General features: G+C 29.2%; 1 protein-coding gene across 2 annotated transcripts in view; it reads left to right on the top strand.

The window, feature by feature from the left end:
- LOC139511532 (procollagen galactosyltransferase 1-like) overlaps positions 1-16,980 on the top strand; it is a 29,751-nt gene extending 12,771 nt beyond the window's left edge. The window contains exons 7-15 of one of the 2 annotated variants that reach the window (XM_071298350.1): positions 862-981; positions 2,478-2,522; positions 8,241-8,317; positions 8,722-8,828; positions 11,473-11,547; positions 12,381-12,438; positions 13,590-13,717; positions 14,353-14,556; positions 14,961-16,980. In XM_071298350.1, the coding sequence (XP_071154451.1) occupies positions 862-981; positions 2,478-2,522; positions 8,241-8,317; positions 8,722-8,828; positions 11,473-11,547; positions 12,381-12,438; positions 13,590-13,717; positions 14,353-14,556; positions 14,961-15,186 (1,040 nt within the window). In that variant the 3' untranslated portion in view covers positions 15,187-16,980. The remainder of the gene's footprint in view (positions 1-861; positions 982-2,477; positions 2,523-8,240; positions 8,318-8,721; positions 8,829-11,472; positions 11,548-12,380; positions 12,439-13,589; positions 13,718-14,352; positions 14,557-14,960) is intronic. The other variant, XM_071298351.1, reaches the window with a different exon arrangement.
- Positions 16,981-17,285: the final 305 nt, after the last annotated feature.

The following is a 17,285-nucleotide window of genomic DNA, read 5'->3' as shown; positions in this document are numbered from 1 at the left end:
GACCCTATGGGAAATGCATACAAATGACTTCTTTTAGAGAACCACTGAATGGAATAAAACCAAACATTGCATGAATGTTCCTTATGAGGTGCTGACCAAGTGTTGTTACTTTGTAGCTGATCCATCATCCAAGATGGCTGCCAGCAGGGGACTTAGTTTAACATAGGACCCTATGGGAAATGCATACAAATGACTTCTTTTAGAGAACCACTGAATGGAATAAAACCAAACATGGCATGAATGTTCCTTATGAGGTGCTGACCAAGTGTTGTTACTTTGTAGCCGATCCGTCATCCAAGATGGCCGCCAGTGGGGGACTTTTGAATGAAATTAAACATGTTCCTTTCCTTATAAATGAGGTTGTGTTGTCACTTTTAGCCAAATTTTATATTTTTTTATATGATTTCAAAAACCCAAGTAGAATCAGGTGAGCAATACAGGCTCTTGAGAGCCTCTAGTTATTTAGTAGTTGTCCACATAACATGCATAAGAGTAATAGAAAATCTCAATTTTATGAAATGTCTCCTGTTTGGCAATTAATGAATATTATATTATAATTCTTTTGCAATTAATAAACATGATAAAGATGACAATTAATTTAAGAAGAAAACATTGTTTTGGAATGTACAACCTTACCAGGACAGATAATTGGAGTGCATTGTACAATAGATTCTATAAGATACTATATTTGCTTATCTCCCTTAGCGTAAGTTTTAAAGTGCATTCTATACAAATCATATCTCATGTGGTAAAGTCATATATGAAGAAATATGTGGATTTTAAAATACTTTTTATCCAGTATGAAATTTGAAAAAAAAGACATTTTAATGCTTTAAATTTGTGATATACATGTGCTTTCAGATATATCCATGCACATATTGAATACAGAATATTTTGGAACGGTGATAATACCATTGGATGAACACAATACACTACAAGATGAAAGTGATCAGTTTACTTATATCAAATTAGAGGCTAGAGGTGAGATTAAATAGATACTAAATAGATATATTTTTTTATGTGAATATTGTTTTTATAGGCACATTGTCTTAAGAATTATGTGATGGGGTTTTAGACTGTTTTTTCATGATGTTATAGCAGCCTTACAAATTAATGGCAATGTGTAATTTGCAATTTGCAATTATGCATATAATTCGATTTTAACAAGTGAAGATCTGAAAACTATTAAACAACATTCTGTTTATCAAAAAAGTAAAAAGCATATATTGCCTTACAGTTAATGACATATATGGGTTACAACTTTGTCTATTATATGGGATTAGGTATTTTCTGTGCTTACAATAATTTGAAAACCGAAAATTTAATCATTGTAAATGGAGAACTGCAATGACTGTTGTTTTTTGTGTTATGAGGGGATAATTTCTTTAATGTTTATATGGATCAGTATCAAATACTTTCTTTAGATTGTATACTAGATAGATGTCCTCTGTCTGCGATTAGCTACATACATGACATACATATGTATTCTCTTTCATTAGATTACAACTGGCATGGTTGCACTAAGCTTTTTCCATTTCTACTCAAAAAGAAAAAGCAGTGATTTACAAAGATATTTCTCAGAACTGAATTTCAATAACTGAAATTCCATGAATTTGCATGAGAAAAAGAGTGAATCTTACTTAAACAGATTTCAAATAAGTTGAAAGACATGCATTTAAACAAATGTGAGATATTGATTTAATTATGATTTTTTATATGGCACTAAAGTTAACTATTAATACAGCAAAACTAGCTTTAATTATAGTGATGTCTGGTGCATTTCTCAGGCTGATCAGGAAAAAAGGGGTACCAATATTTTTAAGTTAGCTCCTACAGTTTTCAGCACAGATCTTTTAAACTTCACTGAACGTTTGCATTAGTTGCAATTTGTTTACTTTTTATCATGTTTATAATTCAATTTTCTGCACTTACACTTTGGACCTAGTTTTGTTTCTGCAAAATTTTCATTAGAGGGAAGCCCTCTTGTGTAAGTAAGTTGTCTGCCTTTTGTCCATTACTCTGTCTAACTCAAATTTTCATAAACAGATCTTTGTGAAATAAAATTTGTATACTGTATATTCAGAAATTATTGCGTGCATCTATTATTGAGATTTTTCATGTATAAACAAAATTATGGGTTTAATTAGGTTTAACCAACCCTTCAACAGCTTCATGCTGAATACAAAATAGGTTGATATTTTTTCTGACATTGACTTTATACATGTTATATATTGTTTGTATACTGCAGCTAAAATTTGCTACAATTATTGTTACTAAAATGTTAAAATATAAATTAAACTTATTTGCCATCCCTAACAAACCCTAGATTGTGAAAAAAAAATGAAGTACCACGGAATCGACATTGCACATTTTTTTCTTTGTTACTATATTTGGTAAATAAAGTTTTCTAGCTGCAGTATTAAAATTATTATTTACCATGAAACTGTTTCTTTATGTCACAATTTATACAAAATTAGATGCCAACCATGTTGACGAGGTTTTCACAGGAAGAAAGTTTCCAGGTTAGATACAATATGATATATATTAATCACTGTTAGTTTACTTTTATAGGATGAATTTTTTTTCTGTTTCAAAAAATTAATTCAAAAATCAAAAAATTCCAAAGAAGAGTGATTATATACATTGAAAGATTCTGAGTATTTTGAAAAAAATGGCATGAATGAATTCATAATATTAAATTGTTTACATTTTTGTAACAAGCATGGACATGTAGGCAAATGTAACATGTTGATCAAAGTCAACAAAGTGGAAATTTATGTTGACCAAAATTCAGCAATTCAAATCATTAGATTTGTACCAAAATTTATTATAATAGATTAAATTTTAGATGTACGTGTCTTTCTAATTTCACAAAATGGTAATATGAATTCAACAGATTTTTTTTTTATTCATATTCAGAGTTTCCCTGAAAATATGCATTATTATGTTCAATACTTTTAGATACAACAACATTACATATTAAACGCTTGACCCATATTTTACACAAATGATTATTCTTTTTATTTCGCATGTTTTAATGATTGACCTTTGCTCTTTTGTGTTGAAGTTTAAACGTAAGTTAATGGAGGGATACAATTTAGGTCATAATTATAGTTAATAGTTTTGATGATTTGGATTTTCATATAATTTTGCATGTAATTTATATTATGATGGAGACTGGATTTTGGGCTTTTTAGCTCACCTGGCCCAAAGGGCCAAGTGAGCTTTTCCCATCACTTTGTGTCCGTCGTCCATCGTCGTCGTTGTTAACTTTTACAAAAATCTTCTCCTCTGAAACTATTGGGCCAAATTTAACCAAACTTGGCAACAATCATCATTGGGGTATCTAGTTTAAAAAATGTGTGGCGTGACCCCGCCAACCAACCAAGATGGCTGCCATGGCTAAAAATAGAACATAGGGGTAAGATGCAGTTTTTGGCTTATAACTCAAAAACCAAAGCATTTAGAGCAAATCTGACATGTGTAAAATTGTTTATCAGGTCAAGATCTCTCTGCCTTGAAATTTTCAGATGAATCAGACAACCAGTTGTTGGGTTGCTGCCCCAAAATCAGTAATTTGAAGGTAATTTTGCAGATTTTGGTTATTATCTTGAATATTAATATAGAAAGAGATAAAATGTTATCAGCAATAATGTTCAGCAAAGTAAGATCTATAAATAAGTTAATATGACTTAAATGGTCAGTTGACCCCTTAAGGAGTTATTGCCCTTTATAGTCAATTTTTAACCATTTTTCATAAATTTTTGTAATCTTTTACAAAAATCTTCTCCTCTGAAACTACTGGGCCAAATTAATCCAAACTTGGCCACAATCATCTTTGGGGTATCTAGTTTAAAAAATGTGTCCAGTGACCTGGCCATCCAACCAAGTTGGCCGCCATGGCTAAAAATAGAACATAGGGGTAAAATGCAGTTTTTGGTTTATAACTCAAAAACCAAAGCATTAAGAGCAAATCTGACAAGGGTAAAACTGTTTATCAGGTCAAGATCTATCTGCCCTGAAATTTTAAGATGAATCGGACAACCCGTTGTTGGGTTGCTGCCCCTAAATTGGTAATTTTAAGGAAATTTTACTGTTTTGGGTTATAATCTTGAATATTATTATAGATAGAGATAAACTGTAAGTAGCAATAATGTACAGCAAAGTAAGATTTACAAATAAGTCAACATGACTGAAATGGTCAATTGACCCCCTAAAGGAGTTATTGTCCTTTATAGTCAATTTTTAACAATTTTCATAAAATTTGTAAATTTTTACTAACATTTTCCACTGAAACTACTGGGCCAAGTTCATTATAGATAGAGATAATTGTAAGCAGCAAGAATATTCAGTAAAGTAAGATGTACAAACACATCACCATCACCAAAACACAATTTTGTCATGAATCCATCTGCTTCCTTTTGTTTAATATTCACATAGACCAAGGTGAGCGACACAGGCTCTTTAGAGCCTCTAGTTTGTTTTGTTATTTGTTTGTTTATTTTTTTTTTTAGCTAAGTCCAATTTTTTGCATGCCTTTTCTAAAATGTTTTATTTATAAATTTATGGTTGGAAGAGTTTTTACAGTGATCTAGACTTTTATTTTTTTCAACTTTTTTTCATGATTTTTGGGTATGAAAAATGGGTGTGTACTATACTCTGCTAAATATTTCACATTGAATTTTATAGGGTATATTTTTGAGGATTAAGGTATTGAGACATAGTTCATTTAGAAAGCAGTTCACAGGTTTATCTTGTTAACTCATGAGCTGAGTTTTGAATGTTTCTTTGAACTGAAAAATAGTTGTCTATATGCAGATAACTATTTGGAAATCTTGATATCTGATTTTGCAATAATTTTTTTTCTCAAATTTATGATATTGTTAATGTATTTATTTAAAAATATGTTTAAGTATTACATACCCTCCAACTGTTTTGTATGTTATTTTTTTCTCATGAAAATTGAATGGTTTATAGTATTTTTACCATATTTTGACATTCCCTATCTTTGAGGATTGCTTGGAATCCTTTGACAGTTGATACATGGATATCATGAGAAACTGATAAAACATCTGGTCAGAGCTATTCCTTTTGAGTTTTTGTGTTCACTACCATGTTTTGTTTATTCCTGGACTAGCAACACTTTGAACACATACTTCTATTGTCATATTTTACATATTTAGTGTTTAGGATATAATGAATAATTACTAAATTCTCATCCCACCTTCTCATTTATTTATGACACATCCCCACATAATCACTTTCACCAATGCAAGCCAATAGATCAAAATATTTGGGTGATAATACATGTAAAAAAATTTTATATAATCATCTAACTGCATTGACACGTGAAAAATTTTCCACCTTAACTTCATTTTTGACCAGCTTCATTTTTTTTGTTATTTTTATGCCCCACCTACGATAGTAGAGGGGCATTATGTTTTCTGGTCTGTGCCTCCGTCCGTCCGTGCATCCATTCGCTTCAGGTTAAAGTTATTGGGCAAGGTAGTTTTTGAAGAAATTTAAGTCCAATCAACTTGAAACTTAATACACATGTTCCCCATGATATAATCTTTCTAATTTTAATGCCAAATTATAGTTTGACTCCAATTTCATGGTCCACTGAACTTAGAAAATGATAGTGCAAAGTTCAGGTTAAAGTTTTTGGTCAAGTTAGTTTTTGATGAAGTTAAAGCTACATCAATTTGAAACTTAGTACACATGTTCCCTATGATATGATCTTTCTAATTTTAATTCCAAATTAAAGTTTTGACCCAAATTTCACGGTCTACTGAACATAGAAAATGATAGTGCGAGTTGGACATCCATGTACTATGGACACATTCTTGTTCATTATTATTTGTTGGATATCAATTTTCGTGGGTTTGTAGGTACATGTGAACCACCAATTCAAATGATCAACGTATCATAAATTTTCTATTTTTATGTAGAATTTGGCAAAACCATGAAATCAAATATCCACAAAAATACTAGTTTTCCTCAACCAATGAAAATTGATACACACAAAATTAAATTAATCAACAGTACCCAACTAATAAAATATCTACCTCTAACTGCATCATACATACAATTTGATTAGTAGTTAATTTTCTAGACTTTACAAAGCTTGTACCATATACTAAATAAAAATATTAAGACCTTATGACATTAATAACCTACAAACTTAAAAGCTATTGTGTTAATTGTACTTATTTGTCAAGAATAGGGCCAACAACTGACCCTTTCCATTGCCCAAATGTGTACTAATTTATATATAGATATAGAAAATTCTTTTGTGTTAGAGAAAATATTTTTTTGAAATGGGGATTCATGTAGAGAATTCTATTGAAAATTAACAGCTTAGCAGGTTGTGTCTCTCATCTTGTACCTGTGTATATTATAGCTAATAGATTTTTGTTACATCAAAAAAGTCAGGTTGGTTATTGAGAAAGATTCGTTTACTTGAGATCATCTATGAACAATTTTACAATTATCACCACATTAGTTTCGGCTATTTATTTCAATTAGAAGAATATTTGATTATATATTTGTCCAATCAATCTTCTTATTCCTCAAACTTTCTAAAAAATTGCAGCCATGTTGAATAAGGGGAAGATTAACATATTAGAGGTAAAAATGGTAGAAAAAATACAGGAAAACATAATTATATAAGTAAAACAGAACATTTGCTATGAAAGATGCATAGAATGTCCCTTACTATTATACTAACTCCAGTTATATACCTCTATTAAAAAAATCTGCCCCCTATCCAGTATGTGAAGCATAACGAGTTAAATTGTTGTAATCATAATATTGATGTAAAGCTGTTATAAATTGTAAAGAAATTAGAAAAAAAATATTACTATTGTATGTCCGCCCTTTTTGTTGATATTTTAACAGTTCCATTTCAGTGCATTTTTTGGCTTTATTTGATAAGTGTTGTCCCAGTATTTAATTTTGTACTTCCACACCTGTGTTTTATACATCATCATGATCATTTCAAAATTACCACACCAATGTATTTAAAGGGAAATTCCGTGATTTTTCACTTATCATCTAATTATGTTCATCTTAACATATAAAACACATTTGGAAAGTTTTAAATTTATATTCCTTTTAATAACAGAGAAAATCAAGTATTTGTAATTTTTTTGGTTGACCTTCATTCTAATACGAAATATTTTAGAATTAGATATTGACTCATCAATTTATAAATAAAAACAAATCTTTATTTCCACAAATGTAAAAATAAAAACGCTTTATTACTGGAACAGTTGTGGTGTATTGCAAATTGATGCCAATATTTGAATAGATAAATAACATATGTTTCCTAATAGCTTCTTGACTCATTGTACTATATTCTAAGTATTCAGTAATATATACTTTGAGAAAATATCTCAGGACAAGGATAGAGATGTTTTATAAACCAAGTTTATTGTACCAAATTATAATAGTGCTTGTAACTATTTCTAGTGCATCAGGTATGCAAAGATATTTAAATATTTCTATAAATTGGGACTCTAACCCTCATGCATATTGTCTTGCAGCTTGGTAGAATTGTTTGATTAAGATATTTTTGTGATGTTTTCGTTTTTGCCAAATCTGTGACAGGATAGTTTTTTGCAAAACTTAAAGCTCACATTTAAATTTGAAAAGCATGTGCAGTATTTTGATAAATATTGTGGATTCATTATTATTCATTGGATACCAATTTTTGTTGATTGTGTGGGTTTAGCGTAACCAGGAATTTAAATGTTCAACAATTACAAATTTTCTAAAGGAATAAAAATTATGCAGACTTTGCCAAACCACAAAATTGAATATCCATGAAAATGCAAATTTTCCTCAATCTACGGAAATAGGTATCCATGAAAATAAATGAATCGACAGTATATAACCATGGTAACAGTAATGAATTATATCAGCAGGTAGATTTTCACCTTATATCTTGTAGATATATATAAAAGAATTGCTTTTTTAAGTTTAGTTATTATGTTTTAATAATTCCACAAGCCTTTTTATAACTGAAAGCCTCAGGTCTATAGGACTAAGACATTTTGAATTACACATTACTCATTGGTTTCATATAATACATGTACAAGTAAAAATTTATTTGCATATTAAAATTGTGTTTCATATAAAAACTTCAATAAGTAGTTCAAATTTTAGTTTTCTGCCTTCATCTTTTAATATTTAAAAGTTACAGGCTGATTTTAATGAAAATTATATTTTTTTAACAGTTGATAGACCAGGTTTGATAAAGACCCCACATGTATTTATTGAGTATCCTGAACCAGATAAACTAGGTTTTGATCAGGTATGGTATGATTTATAAGTTTGTTAGGAACTACTTATGACTGATTATTGATATTTTATATGAAGTTGCATTACTATCAGTACATATCAGGTTGACTACTATTTTAAGGCCCTGCCTCCTAGGTGATGGTCCAGTGACTTATAACCAGTTAACAAATATCATGTTAATATTTCTGATTAAGTAAATTTGATAGGAACTATTGGCAATAGACAATATTTTCTATAAAATCAAGTTACTTTGCTGTCTGTAAAACCATTTCGAGGCCCTTCCATCGACTTTGAATTTTTTAGCAATGTTGCTGTCCATCAGATTGTCTTCCTGAATGTTATGCCAGCAGGAGAGACATTTTTCTGTGTCAACAGTTTATGATATTAATGAATGCTAAATAAGTTGATTTTTTTTAGGTGTATATGATCAATCTATTAAGAAGACCAGAGAGACGACAGAGAATGTTAGATGCCTTTAAAGAATTAGGAATTCAAGCCAAAATTATTGATGCTGTAGATGGGAAGTAGGTATCTAACAGATATTTGTTCTCATCTGTCATGTTTTAGACTCCTTTGATTTTAAAGTTGGCTGTCATATAGCACAGTCATAGGTCAAAAGAATATATCACATACTTGAAATTCACTTATTATTTCATATAATAATTCATCTTTTAATAACAAAATTTTTTAAAGTTTTACTTGTTCTAATTGAAGGATTTTGTTTTCAAGTACAGAAATGTCTCAAGTTTCTTGAAAAAAAATATAAAGTATATTTAAGATATATGCTTTTAGATCTATAGAAATCACTGTTTATTAAAATACAAATATGAATTTCTGCAGGAATAAATCATATGGCTTTGCATGAAAATATACACATAATTTTAATATATGGATATAAGTAACAATTTCTTAGTAATGACATTACATAAGGATATTCCATAATTATCGTAAAAAACTACACATATTTGATTTAAGCATTACCAATTTCATAAAAAACGACCACAAATAAAGTTTTTGACAATGTTTTTATATGAAATAATAGGGGAATTTGGGATTTGTCAATCACTTTTGACCCTAAGACTGTATATATCATTGATTTCTTGGTTTTGCAGAGGTGATTTCACAGTTCATTTGTTAATTACAAAAAAAGAAAGAAAATCATGCACTCATTTTATATTCACATTACATAATATATATGCATATTATATGCAAACATTTAGTTGCTCACAACTATAAAATTTATAGACATTTTACTGATGGAACTTTTTTTTTATGTGCCTACACGTATATATATTGCACACTTCCTGTCTGTAAATGTATTCAGACTTTGTATATTTATATAGCATCCAAGCTTAAGGTACAACATTATGTTATTTATTACATTTTATATTTTTTTTATAATATGGTGACTGGTGAAATAAAAATTTAGTTAGCTTATATTATAATTTATTTTTTCTAATATATATTTTTTGATATTTTAAAACTTGAAAATGCTTTGTAGTCTCAGGAAATTTAGCAAGTATAAATTATTTTCTGTTCTCTAACTTTATTTTAATTTGTCTCAACCAATTGTTGTGAAACTTATACACAATGCTTGTTACCTCAAAACACAGATCAAGTTTGAATTTGGGTGGCGTCACTTTTACTGTTCTAGAGTTATGCCCCTTTAAAAATAGAAAAAATGCTTAATTTTTGGTTTACATTCCCTTACTTTAATTTGCCTTACCCAAATGGTATAAACTTAAATATACACATTGCTTGTGACCATCAAAGTCAGATCATATTTTAATTTATACAGTTCTAGAGTAATGCCCCCTTTAAATGCACTGAAGACATCATCTGTGTCCCTTAAAAACATCCTCAATATATTTTCAATACAATTTTTTTGCAGGAGCGGATCCAGTCATTTTAAAAGGGGTTCCTAACCAAGGACAAAAGGGGGGGGGGGGGGTTCCAACTACATGTCCCCATTCAAATGCATTGATTGTCCAAATCAGTGCTTGCTTTCCTTAGCCTTTTTCAACTGGTCTGCTGTAGATGCATGCACTTTATTCAGAATTGCTTCCAGATGACTACTGTTTATGATGTCAATATACCTACAAAGCACAATGTAGACAAATTATTCTTTGGATACTTTTTTTGTTTTTTTGGTAAATATGAACAACAAAATTAAATGCTCAATAAATAGTCAATTTTCTAAAGGCTTGGATGAAGACTTTGCAAAACCATGAAATTAAATTTCCACGAATATGTTTATAGTTTTTCTTCATCCACTATAACTGGTACCCACAAAAATAAACTAATCCACAGCATTACACTATGTAATAGTAAATGTCTGTTTAATGTAAACTATATGCAATCTTTTTTAAAGATGGCATAGATTTAAAACATTTCACTTCAATATTTTCGTAAAGATTATACAAGTACAGTATCAGGTCAGCTTACTTATGCAGATTATTCAATGAGTATGCATTTATCGTCTCTGACATTGAATATATCAGGTAATGGGATATTTTTGGCTGACATTTTGAGTATCAAATTTGTCAGAGTCGACTGAAGGACAACCTATGAAAAGTTCTTTTTGCACTAGCATTTTTATTAGTGCCATACAAAACTGGCATTGCCAAACCATTAACATAAAATTTTATGAAATGTTAAATCATTCACATCCTTATGTGTAGTTTTTTTAATTACAAAATGCTCCTGTCCAGATTAGAATATGTTTCTGGTAGCTATAGGATAGTGTCAATATTTTTGTTTGCATTTAACTAGATATGAAAAAACAACAGTTACCATCAAATTGTTCCGGATACATTTCATAACAAGATTTCTTGTAGGAAATTTGAAAAATGTTTTTGTAAAAAGAAGCTTTACGCAACAAGAGATTAAATTATGGAATTGTTTTTTCTGTCTCAAAGCGATAACAACATACACACACATATACATATTAAATTAAACTACCATTATGACATAGTCTTCAACACTGCATGCAACATCTTATTGACATTATAAAAACACCATAGCATTTACATATCTAAATACATTTGAGATAATTGACTAATCTTACTCATAACCTTACCCCATTAACTATAAACAATTATTTGGGTGCTGTAATACAATTTAAATATTTCCTGGAATCTTTTTGAATTGTAACTTTTATATTTGTAGACAATTAAATGACACATATTTGGACCAGCTTGGAATTGAAATGTTACCAGGATTCCTAGATCCTTATGGCAAAAGGTAAGTTGTATGACATATACCATTCATATGTGGATTCAAATTGTGTCTGGTACCTTAGAGTATCCTCAAAATCCTTTGACTAAAATTCACTTTTTGATAACTTTTGATAGAAAAATGGGTACCATAATCCTGTAAACTACAAGCAAAGTCATGTGAAATAAAATAAAAATACAAGAAAAGCAAATCCCATCTATATAATATATCATAAGAATATGTTTACGGGTACTCTCATCTTGTTATATGATATTTAAAAAGATACCGTGTCCATACAACTGAAATTATTTTTTGTTAATCACCATTGTGAAAACGGGAATATTTTCACACATCTGAGGGTCATATACCTGCCAATGACTCATTCTTTTGTCTTTAAAAATTTGAAATCCTTCCCTAAGAACCTGTTATCTGCTATGGAGGTCAACATTTCGTGTGCATGTCACATGTTTCAGAATAAGCTTCATCAAGTATGCTTGATATTAAACATGTTAAAGTTTAGTTAGCTGAAATGTATAAAAGGTGGTGGATAAATTTCAAATAAAAAAGTAATCTGAAAATGAACAGGTGATAACTTTTAGACTTGAAATATGTGTTTTGCTTATTTGCACAAAACCTGTCAAATAATAACTAATTTTCCTTCAGCATGAAAATAAATGAAATTAGCAAATGCGTTGCAGGAACATATTAACATTAAAAATTATAACCCTCGGAAAAAAGCTTTAGGTTTACATGCATTGATTTACCAAAGAGTACAACAAAATTTGAGGTTTGAAATATTTCACAGTAGATGTTTACAGTACCAGTTTATTTTTGAAGTTGTTTATTCCTTTTTATTACAGACCATTAACAATGGGTGAAATTGGATGTTTTCTGAGTCATTATTTTATATGGAAAGATGTAAGTATGACAAACTTATACAACTATTGGACAGTATGAACAGGATAAAATGTTATGTCAGTTTGTGGGTCAGTCCATTAGTCCCTCTTTCTTTTCCATATCAGATTAAAGTTTAAGTTTAAAGTAGTTTAATCAACTTGAGACTTATGTTATGAACTTTTTAAAATATACTACACAGCTACGTTTGCATAGGTACTATGTCAGTACCAAAAATCTGTAGTACTGGAAATCTACTTTTAATATTCAGTACTATTTTGTTACTCTAAAATTATTGTAATATTTAGGTATCTGTATTTTACAGTACTTGATTTGTACTTGAATATTAAGTACTACATATTTTTGGTTACAACTTTACATTTTCAGCATTTTTATAGTATGTCTATTTCAAATCTCTTAAAATTATGATTTTCAAGGATCGAATATTGTGATCGCTTTTGGTATTATTTCTGTACCAAAATTTTAAGTAAAAAACAAGTACTGTAAAATACAGGTACGTAAGTAGTACTATAATTTTAAAGTAAAGAAATAGTACTTAATATCAAAAGTAAATTTTCAGTACTACAGATTTTAAATACAAAAATAGTACCTATGCAAAATTGGCTGTGTACAAATTAAGGTTTTAACACATATTTCATGATATATAGATAACTGTTGATTTCATTTTTTTTTGTGGGTACAAAAAATTGTAGATTAATGAAAACTTGCATCTCATAGATATTTGATAGCATAGTTGGGCTAAAGTTGGCATAAATTCCTAAAAAAAAATTGTAATTCTTTGAAAATTGAAATTCATGATTCCTAGGTACATTCCATGATAATTAGTATTCAAGGAATAACAATGGATCCACAGTATGGGAAATGGCAGAATTGAGTCCTTTAGATACATATTCATGTTTTCACTTTTTTATATCCTGACTCTTCAAGTTTGGGTTTTATTGCAATCACATTGTCTCTAAGTTTATCTATCAGTTATTTTTGTCATTTTTTTCTCCAAAACTTTCATACAGAATAGTTTCATATTGATCTACAGATTGACCGAGTTGTAATGTGTGAGGATTCATTTTTAGATCTGTAAAATATTGATTCCTGTTTGCCAATTAAGACCTGTAATCATTAACAATTTCTACAATATATTTGTAATATTTTTACAGATAGAGGCTCAAGGTTATGAGAATGTGATTATATTTGAAGATGATGTTAGATTTGAACCATACTTTAAAACAAAGTTGAAAAGAATGATGGCTGATGCAGAGAGGACTGTTCCTAATTGGGATTTAATGTAAGTTTTTAAACTGAATACTTTTAATTCAGGATTGTCTGCTATAGTTTTATTGATACTGAATATATGAGAAAGAGGAGATCTCAATAACTTACTGTAACTCTCATTTTAAAAGCATTTGTTTTTGATTTCATTGTGTATGACCATTTTGTTTATTGTTAATAAAGATTACTTCTGTTTCATACACATTCCATTTAAAACCACCTGAATTAAAACAAATTGAAAATGTACAAATACACTACTTTTCTGCAATGGAGTGCTATATTCTTAAAACTGCATCAATAACAAATTAAAGTTAATAACTTGCATTGATTCTACTGTAAAATGATTTGTTAAAGTAGAATGGTATGTCTAGTGTAAATTGATATGTCTATTGTAAAATTATATGTGCAGTGTAAAATTATATTCTAGTATGAATTGAAATGTTTAGTGTAAAATGATATGTTTAAAATTTTAATAGATACGAGTGGTGTAAAATGATAGGTTTACAATTATAATAGATATGTGTGGTGTAAATTGATATATGTCTAGTGTAAAATGATATGTGTAGTGTGAAATGATATGTGTAGTGTGAAATGATATGTCTAGTATAAATTGATATGTTTAGTTTAAAATGATGTTTGATATTTTAATAGATATGTAGGACGTAAGAGACTTTACCATAAACAGGAGCAGTATGTAGAAGGGACAACTTCACTGGTATGGCCAAGTTACTCATACTGGACGCTAAGCTATATCATTTCTGATAGAGGAGTTAAAAAACTACTTAAACAAAATCCTTTGACGAAGATGGTACCAGTTGATGAGTTTTTACCGATTATGTTCGATAAACACCCAACGTATGTATTAGTAGAAGATTTATATAGATGTTAAATCGGTGATATATCAATATTACGAAAGTTCACCACAAAAACAAATGGTAATGAATGAGTCATTTATTATTGTTTGAGTAAGTGTTTGTTTTAATGAAATATAGTATGTGAATTTCAAAACAGTTATTTAAGGGGATTAATTTTATAAGACACCCAATGTGACATTTAATATTAAAAAAAAATGAAAAAAAGTATTTGTAGGTTAAGAGTTTATACATTAAAAAAAATATGAAAAAAATTGAAAATCATTTTTTAAAGAAATAAAAATAATATATATCAGTATGGTGTTTTAAGCATATATTTGTATTTTTAATAGTGTTCTACAAATGAAAACACATATAAACATTGATTTAGATTTATTCCTTTTACAGAACTGAATGGAAAGACAATTTTTCACCGAGAGATTTGGTTGGTCTGTCAGCTGACCCACTTTTAGCACACCCTACACATTATACAGGAGAACCAAACTATTTTTCCGACACTGAAGAGTCTGTTGTTATACAAGCTGATAATGCAGAAAATAACAAAATGGGTGATGTTCAGTTTAAAGTACCAGCAAATGAGGCTACTGAGCAAAGTTCAAAAGATGAATTGTGATTTATTTACTTTTGTAGTTCATGTTTACTTTACCTCTGCAATATTTAGATACATTGTGCCACATGGTGACCATTTTCTATTTAGACTTACGCAAAGTTGTAATTCAATTGTCATAGTGCCATAAGTAGTAAAAGTCCCATATTTTTCTAGCACCATTAGCAAGTGCCATTTGCATGACATGACAATGAAATATTACAAACATAATAAAACTCTTTGGTTAAGTGCAATACAGTGTAGATATACTATATATATTTGATATATACAATTGAATATTACAAACGCCTTTATAAAATTTTATTTTGAAGTCCAAAACAATTTTTGCTATCCAATATTTACTAATTTTAAACATTTACAAATATGTATATAGGGTATAACTTTTATGTCTCCATTGGAACAAGTTGTGATATCTTGCACAATAGACCAAGGAGAAAGGTTAGGTTTGACTTTTGAAGAATTAGCTTTAACCATTTGAACATAGATCTGACCCTTAGATATCATGAAAAAATGGAATAACTAATATGTATATAGGCTATAGCTTTTGCTTGGTCTCTATTGGAACAAGTTTTTTTTTTGTTTTTTTAAATAGACCAAGAAGTTAGATTAAGTATGACTTTTGAAAATTTAATTTTAACCATTTAAATATAGATCTGACCTTTTATTATCATGAAAAAATGGATGATAATGTACCAATTTACTTTTAATGTTTACAAATGTTAACACATTTTTACCAAAACTTATAGTTCATTGTTCAAGTGCCCCATTATTGTCTGAAAGGTTGAGAGTAAATTGTTTTAAGGACTATTTTATTTTTAAAGAAGTTTTGTATTTTAAAAGATTTGATATTTATAGTTCATGGATTCAAATTGTTATCTGAACAATTATAACTGTTTCTTTTTTATTCTAATACTTGCATATCACATCATCATTAGCACTTTTCAAGTAAGGTCCACCTTGAACTCTAAATTGTCTTAAAATTCAAACCATTAATATGTATAATTCAGGTGTGTGACCTTTAGGGGCAGATGCAGGGAGTGGGCATAAAGGTCATAGCCCCCTCCCTCCTTGATTGGAAAAAACTTAATTTTTTTTAGAATGCAATTGTCCAAAAAATTTCACTAGCTCTGCTTTGCAATTTATATTCAATTTTCTGGAAAAACACCCTTTTAAAAATCCCAGATCTGCCCCTTAACTTTACTAATTTTAAATCAAGTTTTTCTATGTTTATGATAGAACACAATGTATATATGTGTGGTTTGTATTTTTATTTTACAATTTCACATATTTAAGTGGTTTTTTTTAATATGATCTGTTTTCCAGTTTTTATCACATATACATACATGAAAATGTGTATTTTATATTAGTTATCAGACAAACACTGCTGATTTTGACATTTAATGTTTGTAAATCTTACAAGTTATTAAGAAATTATTCAGGTGATCAGGAATGGCATAAAACATGTGATCAGAAATGGCATATATCATTCAATCAGGAGGGAAACCTACATTTGCGAGAATTTTATAATGACACACATCACATTTGCACGGAGAAATGGTATTACCTTTGTGTGAATTTATCTGTAGTTTACCTGAAATTTTATTTACCTGTGATTAGTTTTTCGATTATTGTTTTCCAACAAAAATTTGCGATCATGCCACAACTTGTTATTTCATATATTGATAAACATATACAAGACAATCTTTATTTCTTTATATAAACATTATAAAGCCCTACATTTAGGAAAAATGAAAAGCCAATTTTGAAAAAAATAACAGCAGCTATCATGAAAAAAGAAAATTCAAAGTATATATTTCATGAACAAAACAGTAGGTCCGAGACCACCATTGTCGTCTCTTGATTTTCGTTGTTCACAAATATAGTCCCTAGTGTTGACAGTGGGCTACTTGCCATTAATTTTTATACCCCTTTCAAATTTCTTTCTCCATGTTTAATGCCTCAAATTGCAAGTAGGGGGGTGAAATTACACTGTAAAAAACATTGGGTCCAGAATTTTAAAGGAAAGTAGTGATTTGGTCCAGCTGAAAAAGCTTTAAAATTAGCACTTCGGATGCTGTCAAAAGATTTGAAGACGCCCTAAAAAT

Source organism: Mytilus edulis, chromosome 2, assembly GCF_963676685.1.
Source record: "Mytilus edulis chromosome 2, xbMytEdul2.2, whole genome shotgun sequence".
NCBI lineage: Eukaryota > Metazoa > Mollusca > Bivalvia > Mytilida > Mytilidae > Mytilus > Mytilus edulis.
The sequence above is the reverse complement of the archived record's forward strand: the minus strand, read 5'-3'. Positions and strand labels throughout refer to the sequence as shown.